The following is a 13287-nucleotide window of genomic DNA, read 5'->3' as shown; positions in this document are numbered from 1 at the left end:
ATAACAGTGATATTGTGCATGTCCTGGTTCCCTGGCCTGTACTGAGCTGGTCAGGATGGAACATCTCTAAGCTTTTCCTTCTACTGGTCTATAGTATGTTGTGTTTGTTCTCCGGTTGAACTTTTGGGGATGGGCTATCTAGACTGCTTATATACCCCTAACAGAGAGCACAGTCGCCAAACAACAAAATACTGAGTACAGAGCGTTATAGTCAGAAGACTGGCTTCACCAAGCCCTGCAGCTAACTGACATTATACACTCAACCAGACATTAGGCTCAATGTTGAAGGAGAACATTTAACTCAGCACAAGTCTATTTAGGCAAGCCAGTATTCACGAAAATGACAAACATGACAGTTGGAGATGCCAAGGTCAAAGTAACTCAGGGAGTTAAGCTGGCCATATCAAATGCATTCCCAGCAGCTGAAAGAGGCCTTATAATGCAGCCACCCAACAACAAACAATGGAGCGCTCTGACAACTATCGATTATAAAGAAACAGCTGATATTACACACCTACGTAATAACGTCCAATCCAATGTTAAAATGTCCATTGCACTGTATTCTGTTTGGTCTTTCATAATAAAGTACTGTATGTTGTCAAAACCTGCATCTTTACAAAGGCATTTAGTTTAACGAAACCCATATGGGACCTTAACTTAAACATAATTCCTTATGTTTCTTACAAAGGTCATTCAAAAGTGCTTTTAAGAGGTGTAGACTACTGAGATGGTAATAAATACATACATAAATAAATAAACTTGTTTAATCTAACATGTCCATGAACGAATACATGATTCAAGATATTCTGCAACCTAATCCAGTGAATGTCATGAATTTTGGTTTGACAAATAAGCTATTATTGTTACATTTTACTGTTAAAATAGGTCTCCAGAATGTTCTGAATTGTATTTTGTTCAATAGAGACAATCTTGCCTACATCTTTACATGTGCACTAATATTCTAGGCTCATTTATTTTGGGCTAATTCACCACCTGAGTACGCCAGATCTCAAAACACATTAGCTTGATCGGTAACACTAAACATAATACCCAATGCTGGCAGCCATGTATTAATCTAACAGTAAATGTCAAGTCCAAAAAACGTTGCAGTTGTAGCCTACAGCTCAATTATGCCTATGCAATTGCAATAGCAAATGCGCAACATTTCACACACTCTGTATCAAAGCCATATCAAATATCTTGGTTGAAGAATAGTTGCTATTGAGGTCAAAATTGAGAGTTCAGAAATAAAAAGGATACCAACAGAAAGCTGAGAACCTCCCCTCTTCAACTGTGACAACAGGATAGCTGTGTTATCCCCAGCAATCGGATTTTAAAAATCTGAACACTTTTTTTCTCCAGGAGCATTTTGTTCCCTGGGAAAGGACAGAGTGGCTCGCTCATCATAGCCGTAGGCCCCAGCAAAACATGCACAGCCACAGGCCCCAGCAAAACATGCACAGCCACAGGCCCCAGCAAAACATGCACAGCCACAGGCCCCAGCAAAACATGCATAGCCACAGGCCCCAGCAAAACATGCATAGCCACAGGCCCCAGCAAAACATGCATAGCCACAGGGCAGGAATCATGTGGATAATGTACTTTACCGTTTGACCAAATCATGGTTGAATCTTGAGTGAGGTGAAAAACTAATGTGACCAGCAAAAAAATAAACAGGCACCCTAGTGCCTAATTAAAAATTGGTGTCACACTGCCAAGTCAAACGTCCACAAACGCAAGAGTTTGTCACAGTTTCGAACCCTGGTAGAGTACAGTAACATAGATTAGAGTAGAGTCGAATAGCATAGATTAGAGCAGAGACGAGTAGAGAATAGTAGAGGGAGTAAAAACTAGTCTCACGTGACAGAGTTGGAGAGTTGCAGGGCTTCTCTCTCACGTCTCGCTGCCTGCTGACTAGCCTCCTGCAGTCCCTCTATGGCCTCCTGGGCTCTGTGGTCTCTCCTCTTCAGCTCTTTGAAGGCTAACACCTTCTCTTTCTCCAGGTCCTTCTCCAAGCGGCCCACCTGGAGGAATGCACACACAGTGTGTGCATTGAACCCTCTCAACAAACCTCCAAACCATGATAATAAAATGGTCTGCTAAACTATACGGTAAATTTGAACAAATAGTTACTTTTTACCCACTATACCAGGGTTCCCCAACTGGCAGTGGTTTTATTTGGCCCCCCAAGTTTTCTGAGCATTTTTTTAAATTATTGTTGGACATAAAATACTGTAAAAACACCAGGAAATCAGCTCCAAGTGATTTTAAGTTTGGAAATCTGTTCCCAAGTGTTCCCACGCATAATAGAGAGACACATGATCATATACAAATGTAAGCAACGTTTGAAATGATTATGTTTTAGTCAAATTTTATATCTATTTGGGCTTCTTGTGGTCAATTTGCAGTCTACAAATTATTATGTTTCGGCCCCCCGACCATCCGCTCAAGAAACAAAATCGGCCTGCACTATAGTCACCCCCTGCAAGCCGAAGGTAATCCGTTTGAACACAGGAATCTGTCTAAACAATTACGCTTTTCAAAAAAACTCATGAACAGTATGAGCAGCAAGCATGCAGTCAGTTATAAACAGATATGAGCTCTATTTTATTAACCCTGCTGGGCCCTTAGAGGAAGTTCAGGCTGGCCCACAAAAGCTGGCTTTGTACATAAAGAACTGTATCAGTTAAAGCAATTTAGAATGTTTCCAAATAGGGACATTTGTATTGCATCTCAAACTCGTACATTAGATATGACAACTGCAGCTCACGCGCTCTAGTAGTCGATTTGTTCATTCACTGAGTTCAATTAAAACTAATGTTGTATGTACTGCTGTGTTGTGTTTATGCTCAATCTCTGACGCTGGTTTGCTCATTATGTTGTATGTAACTTACAGGCTGTGGAAATAATGTTCCTCTCTGAGGACAGTAAAGTATCTGTCTGTCTGTCTGTCTGTCTACCTGCTCCAGTAACAGCGCCTGTCTGTCCTCTAGCTCCGCCACACGGGAGGTGCTCTCCTGCAGCATGGTCTGCTGTCTCTGGACGGTGTGCTGCAGCTGCAAGTTCTGCTCACTGGAGCTCTGACACACCAGAGAGCTACCCCTCATCTCTGCCTGCAGAGCCTCCACCTGGGGACAGAACCCTGGAACTGCCTGTTTGAACTTCACTAGTCTTCATCCATACACTTCACAAGTTAGAAATGTATTTAACTTTTGTCTCATATCCTCGATTTTTTGGGGTCTCATATCCTTCACATTGTTCCCAAATTCCTCAGTGCCAGTTTGCTCTCCTGCCCACTCCTTATGGAATGGTCATGCCACACATTGTCATGTTCAGCTTGAGAAGAAGTGACAAGTAGTTGGCAAGAGAGCAAAAACAGATCTGGGACCAGACTACATCCCACCCACAGATATCACACAATGTGTCTGGAATGTTGTGTTTCACAGGAAATTAAAGCAAGGTGAAGGTCTTCATGTTCTACTTCTTTAGCGCTTGTCTCCAGCTCTCTCTCGTAGCGTCCCTTCACTCCCTTTATCTGTTGCATACAGTCGCTCAACTCATCCTGGCATGTTGTCAGGGCTGTCTCCAAAAACCTCACCTGCAACAGGACCGATACAGGAAAAAAAGTCTGATTTAGTTGATAACTAATTTGCCAGAGCATGTGTTTTCATAAGGACTGACCTTGGTAGTATACTCTGTTGCCTGCACTCTGAGAGCTCTCAAGGCCTCCTGGTCTTGATTGGCTCTCGTCTCTGTATCCTAGGAAGTGACAGGATTATAGCACTAGTCAGATTAATACTGAGATGCCCAGCTGTGTCGTTCTGTGTCAAACTCAATGACGTGGGTGTGATTTATAAATCTGAAGATCTACATTGCATACCCCTTGACTTTTTACATTTTGTTACGTTACAGCCTTATTCTAAAATTGACAAAATAGTTTTTTCCCCCATCAATCTACACACAATACCCCACAATGACAAAGCAAAAAACAGGTTTTTAGAAATATTTGCAAATGTATTAAAAACATTTACGTAGTATTCAGACACTTTATTCAGTACTTTGTTGAAGCACATTTGGCAGCGATTACAGCCTCGAGTCTTCTTGGGTATGACGCTACAAGCTTGGCACACCTGTATTTGGGGAGTTTCTCCCATTCTTCTCTGCAGATCCTCTCAAGCTCTGTCAGGTTGAATGGGGAGCGTCACTGCACAGCTATTTTCAAGTCTCTCCAGAGATGTTCGATGGGGTTCCCGTCCGGGCTCTGGCTGGGCCACTCAAGGACATTCTGAGACTTGACCCGAAGCCACTCCTGCGTTGTCTTGGCTGTGTGCTTAGGGTCGTTGTCCTGTTGGAAAGTGATCCTTCACCCCAGTCTGAGGTCCTGAGCACTCTGTAGCAGGTTTTCATCAAGGATCTCGCTGTACTTTGCTCAGTTCATCTTTCCCTCGATCCTGACTAGTCTCCCAGTCCCTGTAGCTGAAAAACATCTCCACAGCATGATGCTGCCACCACCACCACCACCACGCTTCACTGTAGGGATGGTGCCAGGTTTCCTCCAGACGTGACACTTGGCATTGAGGCCAAAGAGTTCAATCTTGGTTTCATCAGACCAGACAATCTTGTTTCTCATGGTCTGAGAGCACTTTAGGTGCCTTTTGCCAAACTCCATGCGGGCTGTCATGTGCCTTTTACTGACGAGTGGCTTACGTCTGGCCACACTACCATAAAAGCCTGATTGGTGGAGTGCTGCAGATGGTTGCACTTCTGGAAGTTTCTTCCATCTCCACAGAGGAACTCTGTCAGAGTGACCATTGCGTTCTTGGTTACCTCCCTGACCAAGGCCCTTCTCCCCCGATTGCTCAGTTTGTACGGGCAATCAGCTTTAGGAAGTCTTGGTGGTTCCAAACTTCTTCCATTTAAGAATGATGGAGGCCACCGTGTTCTTGGGGACCTTCAATGCTGCAGAAATGTTTTGGTACCCTTCCCCAGATATGTACCTCGACACAATCCTGTCTCGGAGCTCTACGGACAATTCCTTCGACCTCATGGCTTGTTTTTTGCTCTGACATGCACTGTCAACTGTGTGACCTTATATTAGACAGGTGTGTGCCTTTAGAAACCATGTCCAATCAATTGAATTTACCACAGGTGGACTCCAATCAAGTTGTAGAAACATGTCAAGGATGATCAATGGACACCTGAGCTCAATTTCAAGTCTCATAGCAAAGGGTCTGAATACTTATGTAAAAAACCTGCTTTCGCTTTGTCATTACGTGGTATTGTGTATAGATTGATGAGGGAAAAATGATATTTAATCCGTTTTAGAATAAGGCTGTAACGTAACAAAATGTGGAAAAAGTCAAGGGGTCTGAATACTTTCCGAATGCACTGTAGGTAAAGGTAATGTGATGTGAGGTGTGTCGTGTATGGGGCAGACATACATGCGTGAGCTGGTTGAGGGAGGTCTGAAGTCTCTCTGCTCTGTGCTGGGCCTCCTGTCTCTCATGCTGGGATGAAGAGAAGTCTTTCTCCAGCTTTGCTTTCTGAGAGTGCAACTGTATAGGACAGGCAGACATAAAAATCACATGAAACAGGCAGCAAACACAAGTATATTCGCAGGTGCCCAAACATCTACTGTACTGTATGTTAAAGCTGAAATTCAGAATAAGGTGAAACAGTGCCACTCTTCACCCCCAGCGCATTTCTTATTGTTTTGTCAATGAAACGGAGCAGAGGAGCATTCAGCATCGTGGCAAAGTACGATGGGCAATGATGTGAAGGAAAACAGTGGTCGTTGTTTGCAGTAATACCACAAACGGAAGTGGCAGTTTCACCAAGTATACGGATTCCAGCTTTCATGTATAACTATTCTAAGACTGAAAGTATGTAAAGTTAATGGAATTGCTTATTGTAACCTTGGGTGACTTTTATGAACAGTCAAGTGTGAATAAAGGAATACAATACATGTACCCTCTCACCATTTTGATTTGATCCTGTAGCGCCTTACGTTGCTCTGAGCCAACTCTCTGAGTCTCCTCCAACTCCTGCTGGAAATCCCGCTTCTTCAAGTCCAGAGTGGTTTTAAAGTGTTGGATACTGGTGCTCTTCTCCTACGTTTCAAACCAGAGACTTCATCAACTAACTAACTAGCCCACTTAAATATAACATAGCCTGTGTGTGAAATGACGTGCATGTGAGTTAAAAGAGAGAACTGGGTCTGTCTCAATCAAAAGGCAGGGAGGCATCCTTGTGGATTTAGACAGACCCAACATGTGTAAGTGAAAGCACATGTGTGTGAGTGTGTGTGTGTGTGTGGGTGTGAGTAGTGACAACAGTGTCTGTTTAGTGTAGCCTACTTCAGCATTTGATAGAATAGTGACAACACAATTTATATTCAGTGTGTGTGTTGAGTACTTCATCATTACCAGCAGGTTCAGCTCCAACTCAGTGGTCTTCTCTACAGCCTGCGAAAGTCCTGCATCTTTCTTCTCTAACTGTTGCTCTGTAGTTGCCAGGCAGACGTTCTTCCTCCTTAACTGCAATACAACACATTCACCACTAGGGACAGACATCTGTCACATACTGTATACAACAAGTGTTATCTTTTGTTTCAGGCACTGGTTTAAGGCCTTATTGCTCTGATTCTGTGAGTGAGACCCTCACTTGTCCTGGTATGTGACATTATGTTACTCAGATTCCTTTGAGATACAGTCTTCTTCCTTGATTTGAGACCACTCATAATAAAAATGGTGGTACAGTACACTATTCATGTGTCCATCCTTACCTCTCTCTCCAGCTGGTTAATTTGTACTGTCCTCTCCTGAAGCTCTGTATGTAGTTTCTGTAGCTGGAGGTCTCTCTGGTTCATGTTGTTCTGTAGGGCAGTCATCTCCTCCTGGGCCCGCCTTAGTCTCTCCTGCAGGCCCAGTACGAGAGCCGCCTGTTATACGTGAAATATACGTGAAAAGCTGTTATACAGTTACGTGAAAGCTGGAATCCGTACTTGGGGAAACTGCCACGTCCGTTTGCAATATTAACTGCAATACAACATTCACCACCAGGGGACAGACATCAGTCACACATACAGTACACCAGGGGTTCTCAAACTTGTTGGGACCCCTCATAATCAGATCACAACTCTAGTGAGATAAAAATAGCAATCAAGGAGTTTTACTAGGACTTCAGCAGTGCATAGATGGACAAACCACGTTTCGAGCCTTGGGTAGGAACATTTTAAAGGCCCGCCAATTGGCATCAGATAGAAAATGTGGCAGTTTTCAAACTAATTTCCTTCAATTCTACACATTTTGCCATGTGGCAGAGATGTTTTGCTGATGATGTTTGCTGCAGCTTTAAAGCTATTATCCTGCAATTCAACATATTTTCATGAGGTAAAGAGATATCTGCAGTTTTAAAGCTTGAATTACAAGTGCATTTATATATTTTTTTTATTTATATTTTTGGGGGAATACAAGAAGTATTGAGTTGAAAAAAATATATCAATTGGTGGAGTACTGTGGCAACCAATATCCCTGTGAGCCTCCCAGGCCCATGTTGCCCAGGGTTAAGAACATACAATTGTAGATTAATGATATTACATTGTATTACACCCTCTAAACTTATTCCGCCGATCCCTTGGCCAAAATGTGTATAATCTGTGTACCACCCCTACCTTGACACAACACAACTGATTGGCTCAAACGCATTAAGGAAAGAAATTCCACAAATTAACTTTTAGCAAGGCACACCTGTTAATTGAAATGCATTCCAAGTGACTTCCTCATGAAGCTGGTTGAGAGAATGCCAAGCGTGTGCAAAGCTGTCATCAAGGCAAAGGGTGGCTACTTTGAAGAATCTCAAATATATTTGGATTTGTTTGACACTTTTTTGGTTACAACATGATTCCATATGTGTTATTTCATTGATTTGATGTCTTCACTATTATTCTACAATGTAGAAAATAAAGAAAAATCCTTGAATGAGTAGGTGTGTCCCTCTTTTGACTGGTACTGTATGTATCCATATATGACATACACACTACCATTCAAAAGTTAGGGGTCAGTTAGAAATGTCCTTGTTTTTTAAAGAAAAGCAAAAAATTTGGTCCATTAAAATAACATCAAATTGATCAGAAATACAGTGTAGACATTGTTAATGTTGTAAATGACTATTGTAGCTTGAAACAGCTGATTTTTTATGGAATATCTACAAAGGCATACAGAGGCCCATTATCAGCAACGATCACTAGGACTTCAGCAGTGCATAGATGGACTAATGTGCATAGATGGACTTCAGCAGTGCATAGACGTTCCAATGGCACGTTTTGTTAGCTAATCCAAGTTTATCATTTTAAAAAGGCTAATTGATCATTAGAAAACCCTTTTGCAATTATGTTAGCACAGCTGAAAACTGTTCTGATTAAATAAGCAATACAACTGACCTTTAGACTAGTTGATTATCTGGAGCATTAGCATTTGTGGGTGCGAAACTGGCTCAAAATGGCCAGAAACAAAAGACTCACGAGTTTCAGAAGAAAGTCCATTCTTGTTCTGAGAAATGAAGGCTATTCCATAGGAGAAAGTCCAGCATCCCGGAGTCGCCTCTTCCCTGTTGACGTTGAGACTGGTGTTCTGCTGGTACTATTTAATGAAGCTGCCAGTTGAGGACTTGTGAGGTGTCTGTTTCTCAAACTAGACACTAATGTACTTGTCCTCTTGCTCAGTTGTGCACTGGGACCTCCCACTCCTCTTTCTATTCTGGTTAGAGCCTATTTAGCCTTTTCTGTTAAGGGAGTAGTACACAGCATTGTACGAGATCTTCAGTTTCTTGGCAATTTCTCGCATGGAATAGCCTTCATTTCTCAGAACAAGAATAGACTGACGAGTTTCAGAAGAAAGTTCTTTGTTTCTGGCCATTTTGAGCCTGTAATCGAACCCACAAATTCTAATGCTCGAGATACTCAACTAGTCTAAAGAAGGCCAGTTGTATTGCTTATTAAATCAGCACAACAGTTTTCAGCTGTGCTAACATAATTGCAAAAGGGTTTTCTAATGATCAATTAGCCTTTTAAAATGATAAACTTGGATTAGCTAACACAACCTGCCATTGGAACAGGAGTGATGGTTGCTGATAATGGGCCTCTATACGCCTACGTAGATATTCCATTAAAAATCAGCTGTTTCCAGCTACAATAGTGATTTACAACATTAACAATGTCTACACTGTATTTCTGATCAATTTTATGTTCTTTTAATGGACCAAATTTTGGGATTTTTCTTTCAAAAACATGGACATTTCTAAGTGACCCCAAACTTTTGAATGGTAGTGTGGATACAGTTGAAGTCGAAGTTTACATACACTTAGGTTGGAGTCATTAAAACTTTTTTCATTTTTCAACCACTCCACATATTTCTTGTTGACAAACTATAGTTTTGGCAAGTCGGTTAGGATCTACTTTGTGCATGACACAAGTAATTTTCCCAACAATTGTTTACAGACAGATTATTTCACTTAGAATTCACCGTATCACAATTCCAGTGGGTCAGAAGTTTACATACACTAAGTTGACTCTGCCTTTAAACAGCTTTGAAAAATCCAGAAAATGATGTCACAGCTTGAGATACAGCCTTCTTCATTGATTTGAGACCACTCATAATAAAAATGGTGGTACAGTACACTCTTCATGTGTCCATCCTTACCTCTCTCTCCAGCTGGTTAATTTGTACTGTCCTCTCCTGCAGCTCTGTGTGCAGTTTCTGTAGCTGGAGGTCTCTCTGGTTCATGTTGTTCTGTAGGGCAGTCATCTCCTCCTGTGTCTGCCTTAGTCTCTCCTGCAGGTCCAGGGCTAGAGCTGCCTGCGTGACTCTCTCCTGCTCCACAGCACGCAACACAGGCAGCAGCTGCTGGTACTGCTCCCCTGACACACCGTAGACACAAAAAACAAACAGACCATTTTTTTTGGGAGGATACAAACATACTTTGCATTTTTCATGTGTATCCACAATGTTACGGCATGATAGGAAGAGAGATATTGTTAGAGTTTACCTACTCTACTGTATACATGGCCTAGAGACGGGAGATTAGATATGTGCTATAAATTGAGTGTACAAAACATTAGGAAGACCTTCCTAATATTGAGTTGCACCCCCTTTTGCCCTCAGAACAGCCTCAATTCATCAGGGCATGGACTCTACACGATGTCGAAAGCTGACCCATGTTGACTCCAATACTTCCCACAGTTGTGTCAAGTTGGCTGGATGTTCTTTGGTTGGTGGAACATTCTTGATACACACAGGAAACTTGAGTATAAAAAAAAAACAGCAGCATTGCAGTTCTTGACACAAACAGGTGTGCCTGGCACCTACTACCATGCCCTGTTCAAAAGGCACTTGCCCATTCACACTCTAAATGGAAAACACGCAATTCATGTCTCAAGGTTTAAAAATCCGGCGCGGCTCACTCTTGGATTGCGTCCTACCTGACAGGTCGCTCCTAGCAGGTGGCGTGGCTCTCACCACTAGTGTGCTCTCACCACTAGTGTCCCCCAAAGCTCAGTTCTAGGCCCTCTCCTATTCTCTCTATACACCAAGTCACTTGGCTCCGTCATATCCTCACATGGTCTCTCCTATTATTGCTACGCAGACGACACCCAATGAATCTTCTCCTTTCCCCCTTCTGATAACCAGGTGGCGAATCGCATCTCTGCATGTCTGGCAGACATATCAGTGTGGATGACGGATCACCACCTCAAGCTGAACCTCGGCAAGACGGAGCTGCTCTTCCTCCCGGGGAAGGACTGCCCGTTCCATGATCTCGCCATCACAGTTGACAACTCCATTGTGTCCTCTTCCCAGAGTGCTAAGAGCCTTGGCGTGACCCTGGACAACCCTGTCGTTCTCCGCTAACATCAAGGCGGTGACCCAATCCTGTAGGTACATGCGCTACAACATTCGCAGAGTACAACCCTGCCTCACACAGGAAGCGGTGCAGGTCCTAATCCAGGCACTTGTCTTCTCCCATCTGGATTATTGCAACTCGCTGTTGGCGGGGCTCACTGCCTGTGCCATTAAACCCCTACAACTCATCCAGAATGCCGCAGCCCGTCTGGTGTTCAAACTTCCCAAGTTCTCTCACGTCACCCCGCTCCTCCGCTCCTCCCCGCTCCTGGCTTCCAGTTGAAGCTCGCATCTGCTACAAGACCATGGTGCTTGCCTACGGAGCTGTGAGGGGAGCGGCACCTCCGTACCTTCAGGCTCTGATCAGTCCCTACACCCAAAGAAGGGCACTGCGTTCATCCACCTCTGGCCTGCTCGCCTCCCTACCTCTGCGGAAGCACAGATCCCGCTCAGCCCAGTCAAAACTGTTCGCTGCTCTGGCACCCCAATGGTGGAACAAGCTCCCTCACGACGCCAGGACAGCGGAGTCAATCACCACCTTCCGGAGACACCTGAAACCCCACCTCTTTAAGGAATACCTGGGATAGGATTAAGTAATCATTCTAACCCTCCCCCCTACCCCCCAAAAAATATATAGATGTACTATTGTAAAGTGGTTGTTCCACTGGATATCATAAGGTGAATGCACCAATTTGTAAGTCGCTCTGGATAAGAGCGTCTGCTAAATGACGTAAATGTAAATGTAAAAATCCTTATTTGACCTGTCTCCTCCCCTTCATCTACACTGATTGAAGTGGCTTTAACAAGTGACATCAATAAGGGATCATAGCTGTCACCTGGAGTCACCTGGATTGACCTGTGTCATGGAAAGTGCATGATAGTGTTTTGTACACTCAGGTTATACAGACTACAATACGATGTATAGTATTGAAGAGTAAGCTAGGGAAATCACCTGGCTTGAGTTTGGGGACATCACAGACTGGAGCTGGCAGACAAGGCTTAGCACAGAGTGATCCCCCTCCACTCTATAACAAATATTTAGGTCACTTTTACATAACAGTATATTACATTTTGTCCACCATCATTGTCTGGAACAGAGTTGAGGGTATGCTGAGTTAGCAATAAGCAGGGTGCACTATGGTTGTATGGGGCACATACAGCATACAGAATATAGCATGTATAAACAATACACAGAGGGTATAGTTTGAGAGTGTAGTAGGGAGTATGGCGCTAGGCTCACCTCTCTAAGATACAGCAGGCTGAGGATGGCCTCTAGGCTGGCCTGTTCAGCCTGGCTCTGCTGTGCTTCTCTCTGACAGTGCTCCAGTCTCTGCTCCTGGCTGGTAGTGAGGTGGCGTAGGTCCCCACACTCCTTCCTCAACACCTCTATGTCCTTCTCAACTATCTCCCTGTCACTCAGTCTTCTCTTCAGCTCCACAGCCTGGATAGAGGCCTCTTCCAGACGAGAACGCAACGTGGCGCTCTCTACACTCATCGCCTTGGCTCTGACCGACTCTTCCTTCAACTGGCTGGTCAGAGAGATTCCCAACTACTATTACGAAAGGCATGTCCATCACAGTGGTATTAGTATTCTACTAACTACAACCAATCTCAACCATATCCACATATCATGGTTTTAAGAACAATGGTCCTTTTTACACGGTCCTTCTCATCACAGATGATTCAAGTGAAGTGTAACCACAGAGATTAATCTATTTGAGATGAAGACACATTTTCAGAGGTTGATTCAGAAACGGATAAGTAAGATATGACGAGCAGACACTTGAGTACCAACCCGATCAGCTGGTTCATGTCGGTCTTGTCCTGCTCTAGCTGAAGACACCTCCTCTCCCACACCACTCTCTCTTTATCACACTGGATAAGAGCCTCCTTCAGTCTGGCCTCGTTGTCCAACACCTATGGACCACAACACAGCATCCCGTTGCTATACAATCAAAGACTTCAATGTCTAAACATAAGCAGCGCATTTCACCATGTACTGACAAGCATTTATTCTGAACAAACAGGCTTAAAATACATTTACATTTTTGTCATTTACATAGCTCGACTCGTCATTCGTCTTACTCCATACCTTCTTCAGTTTCTCAGACATATTTCCCTTGTAACTCTGGAGAGCCAATGTCTGCCTCTCTGCAGTAACAAGAGCTTCCTTTCTCTGTTGCTCAACTCTTTGGGATGAATGGAAAATAGTTGTAGTCGGAAGTTTACATAAACGAGTTTTAATGACTCCAACCTAAGTGTATCAACTACTCCACAAATGTCTTGTTAACAAACTACAGTTTTGTCAAGTCGGTTAGGACATCTACTTTGTGCATGACACATAATTTTTCCAACAATTGTTTATAGACAGATTATTTCACTTACAATTCAC

General features: G+C 43.3%; 1 protein-coding gene across 2 annotated transcripts in view; it reads right to left on the bottom strand.

Annotated features, from left to right (window-relative positions):
* The window catches only part of LOC115158579 (coiled-coil domain-containing protein 18), a 50739-nt gene that overhangs the window by 34650 nt on the left and 2802 nt on the right, over positions 1-13287 (bottom strand). Inside the window, exons 6-18 of one of the 2 annotated variants that reach the window (XM_029707706.1) lie at positions 12988-13084; positions 12691-12812; positions 12136-12424; positions 11848-11920; positions 9699-9916; positions 6785-6940; positions 6426-6536; positions 5979-6110; positions 5442-5555; positions 3682-3759; positions 3482-3628; positions 2961-3128; positions 1861-2024 (exon numbers count right to left, since the gene is read on the bottom strand). In XM_029707706.1, the coding sequence (XP_029563566.1) occupies positions 1861-2024; positions 2961-3128; positions 3482-3628; positions 3682-3759; positions 5442-5555; positions 5979-6110; positions 6426-6536; positions 6785-6940; positions 9699-9916; positions 11848-11920; positions 12136-12424; positions 12691-12812; positions 12988-13084 (1869 nt within the window). The remainder of the gene's footprint in view (positions 1-1860; positions 2025-2960; positions 3129-3481; positions 3629-3681; positions 3760-5441; positions 5556-5978; positions 6111-6425; positions 6537-6784; positions 6941-9698; positions 9917-11847; positions 11921-12135; positions 12425-12690; positions 12813-12987; positions 13085-13287) is intronic. The other variant, XM_029707705.1, reaches the window with a different exon arrangement.

The sequence above is a fragment of the Salmo trutta genome, chromosome 22 (genome assembly GCF_901001165.1).
Source record: "Salmo trutta chromosome 22, fSalTru1.1, whole genome shotgun sequence".
Classification (NCBI taxonomy): Eukaryota; Metazoa; Chordata; class Actinopteri; order Salmoniformes; family Salmonidae; genus Salmo; species Salmo trutta.
The sequence above is the reverse complement of the archived record's forward strand: the minus strand, read 5'-3'. Positions and strand labels throughout refer to the sequence as shown.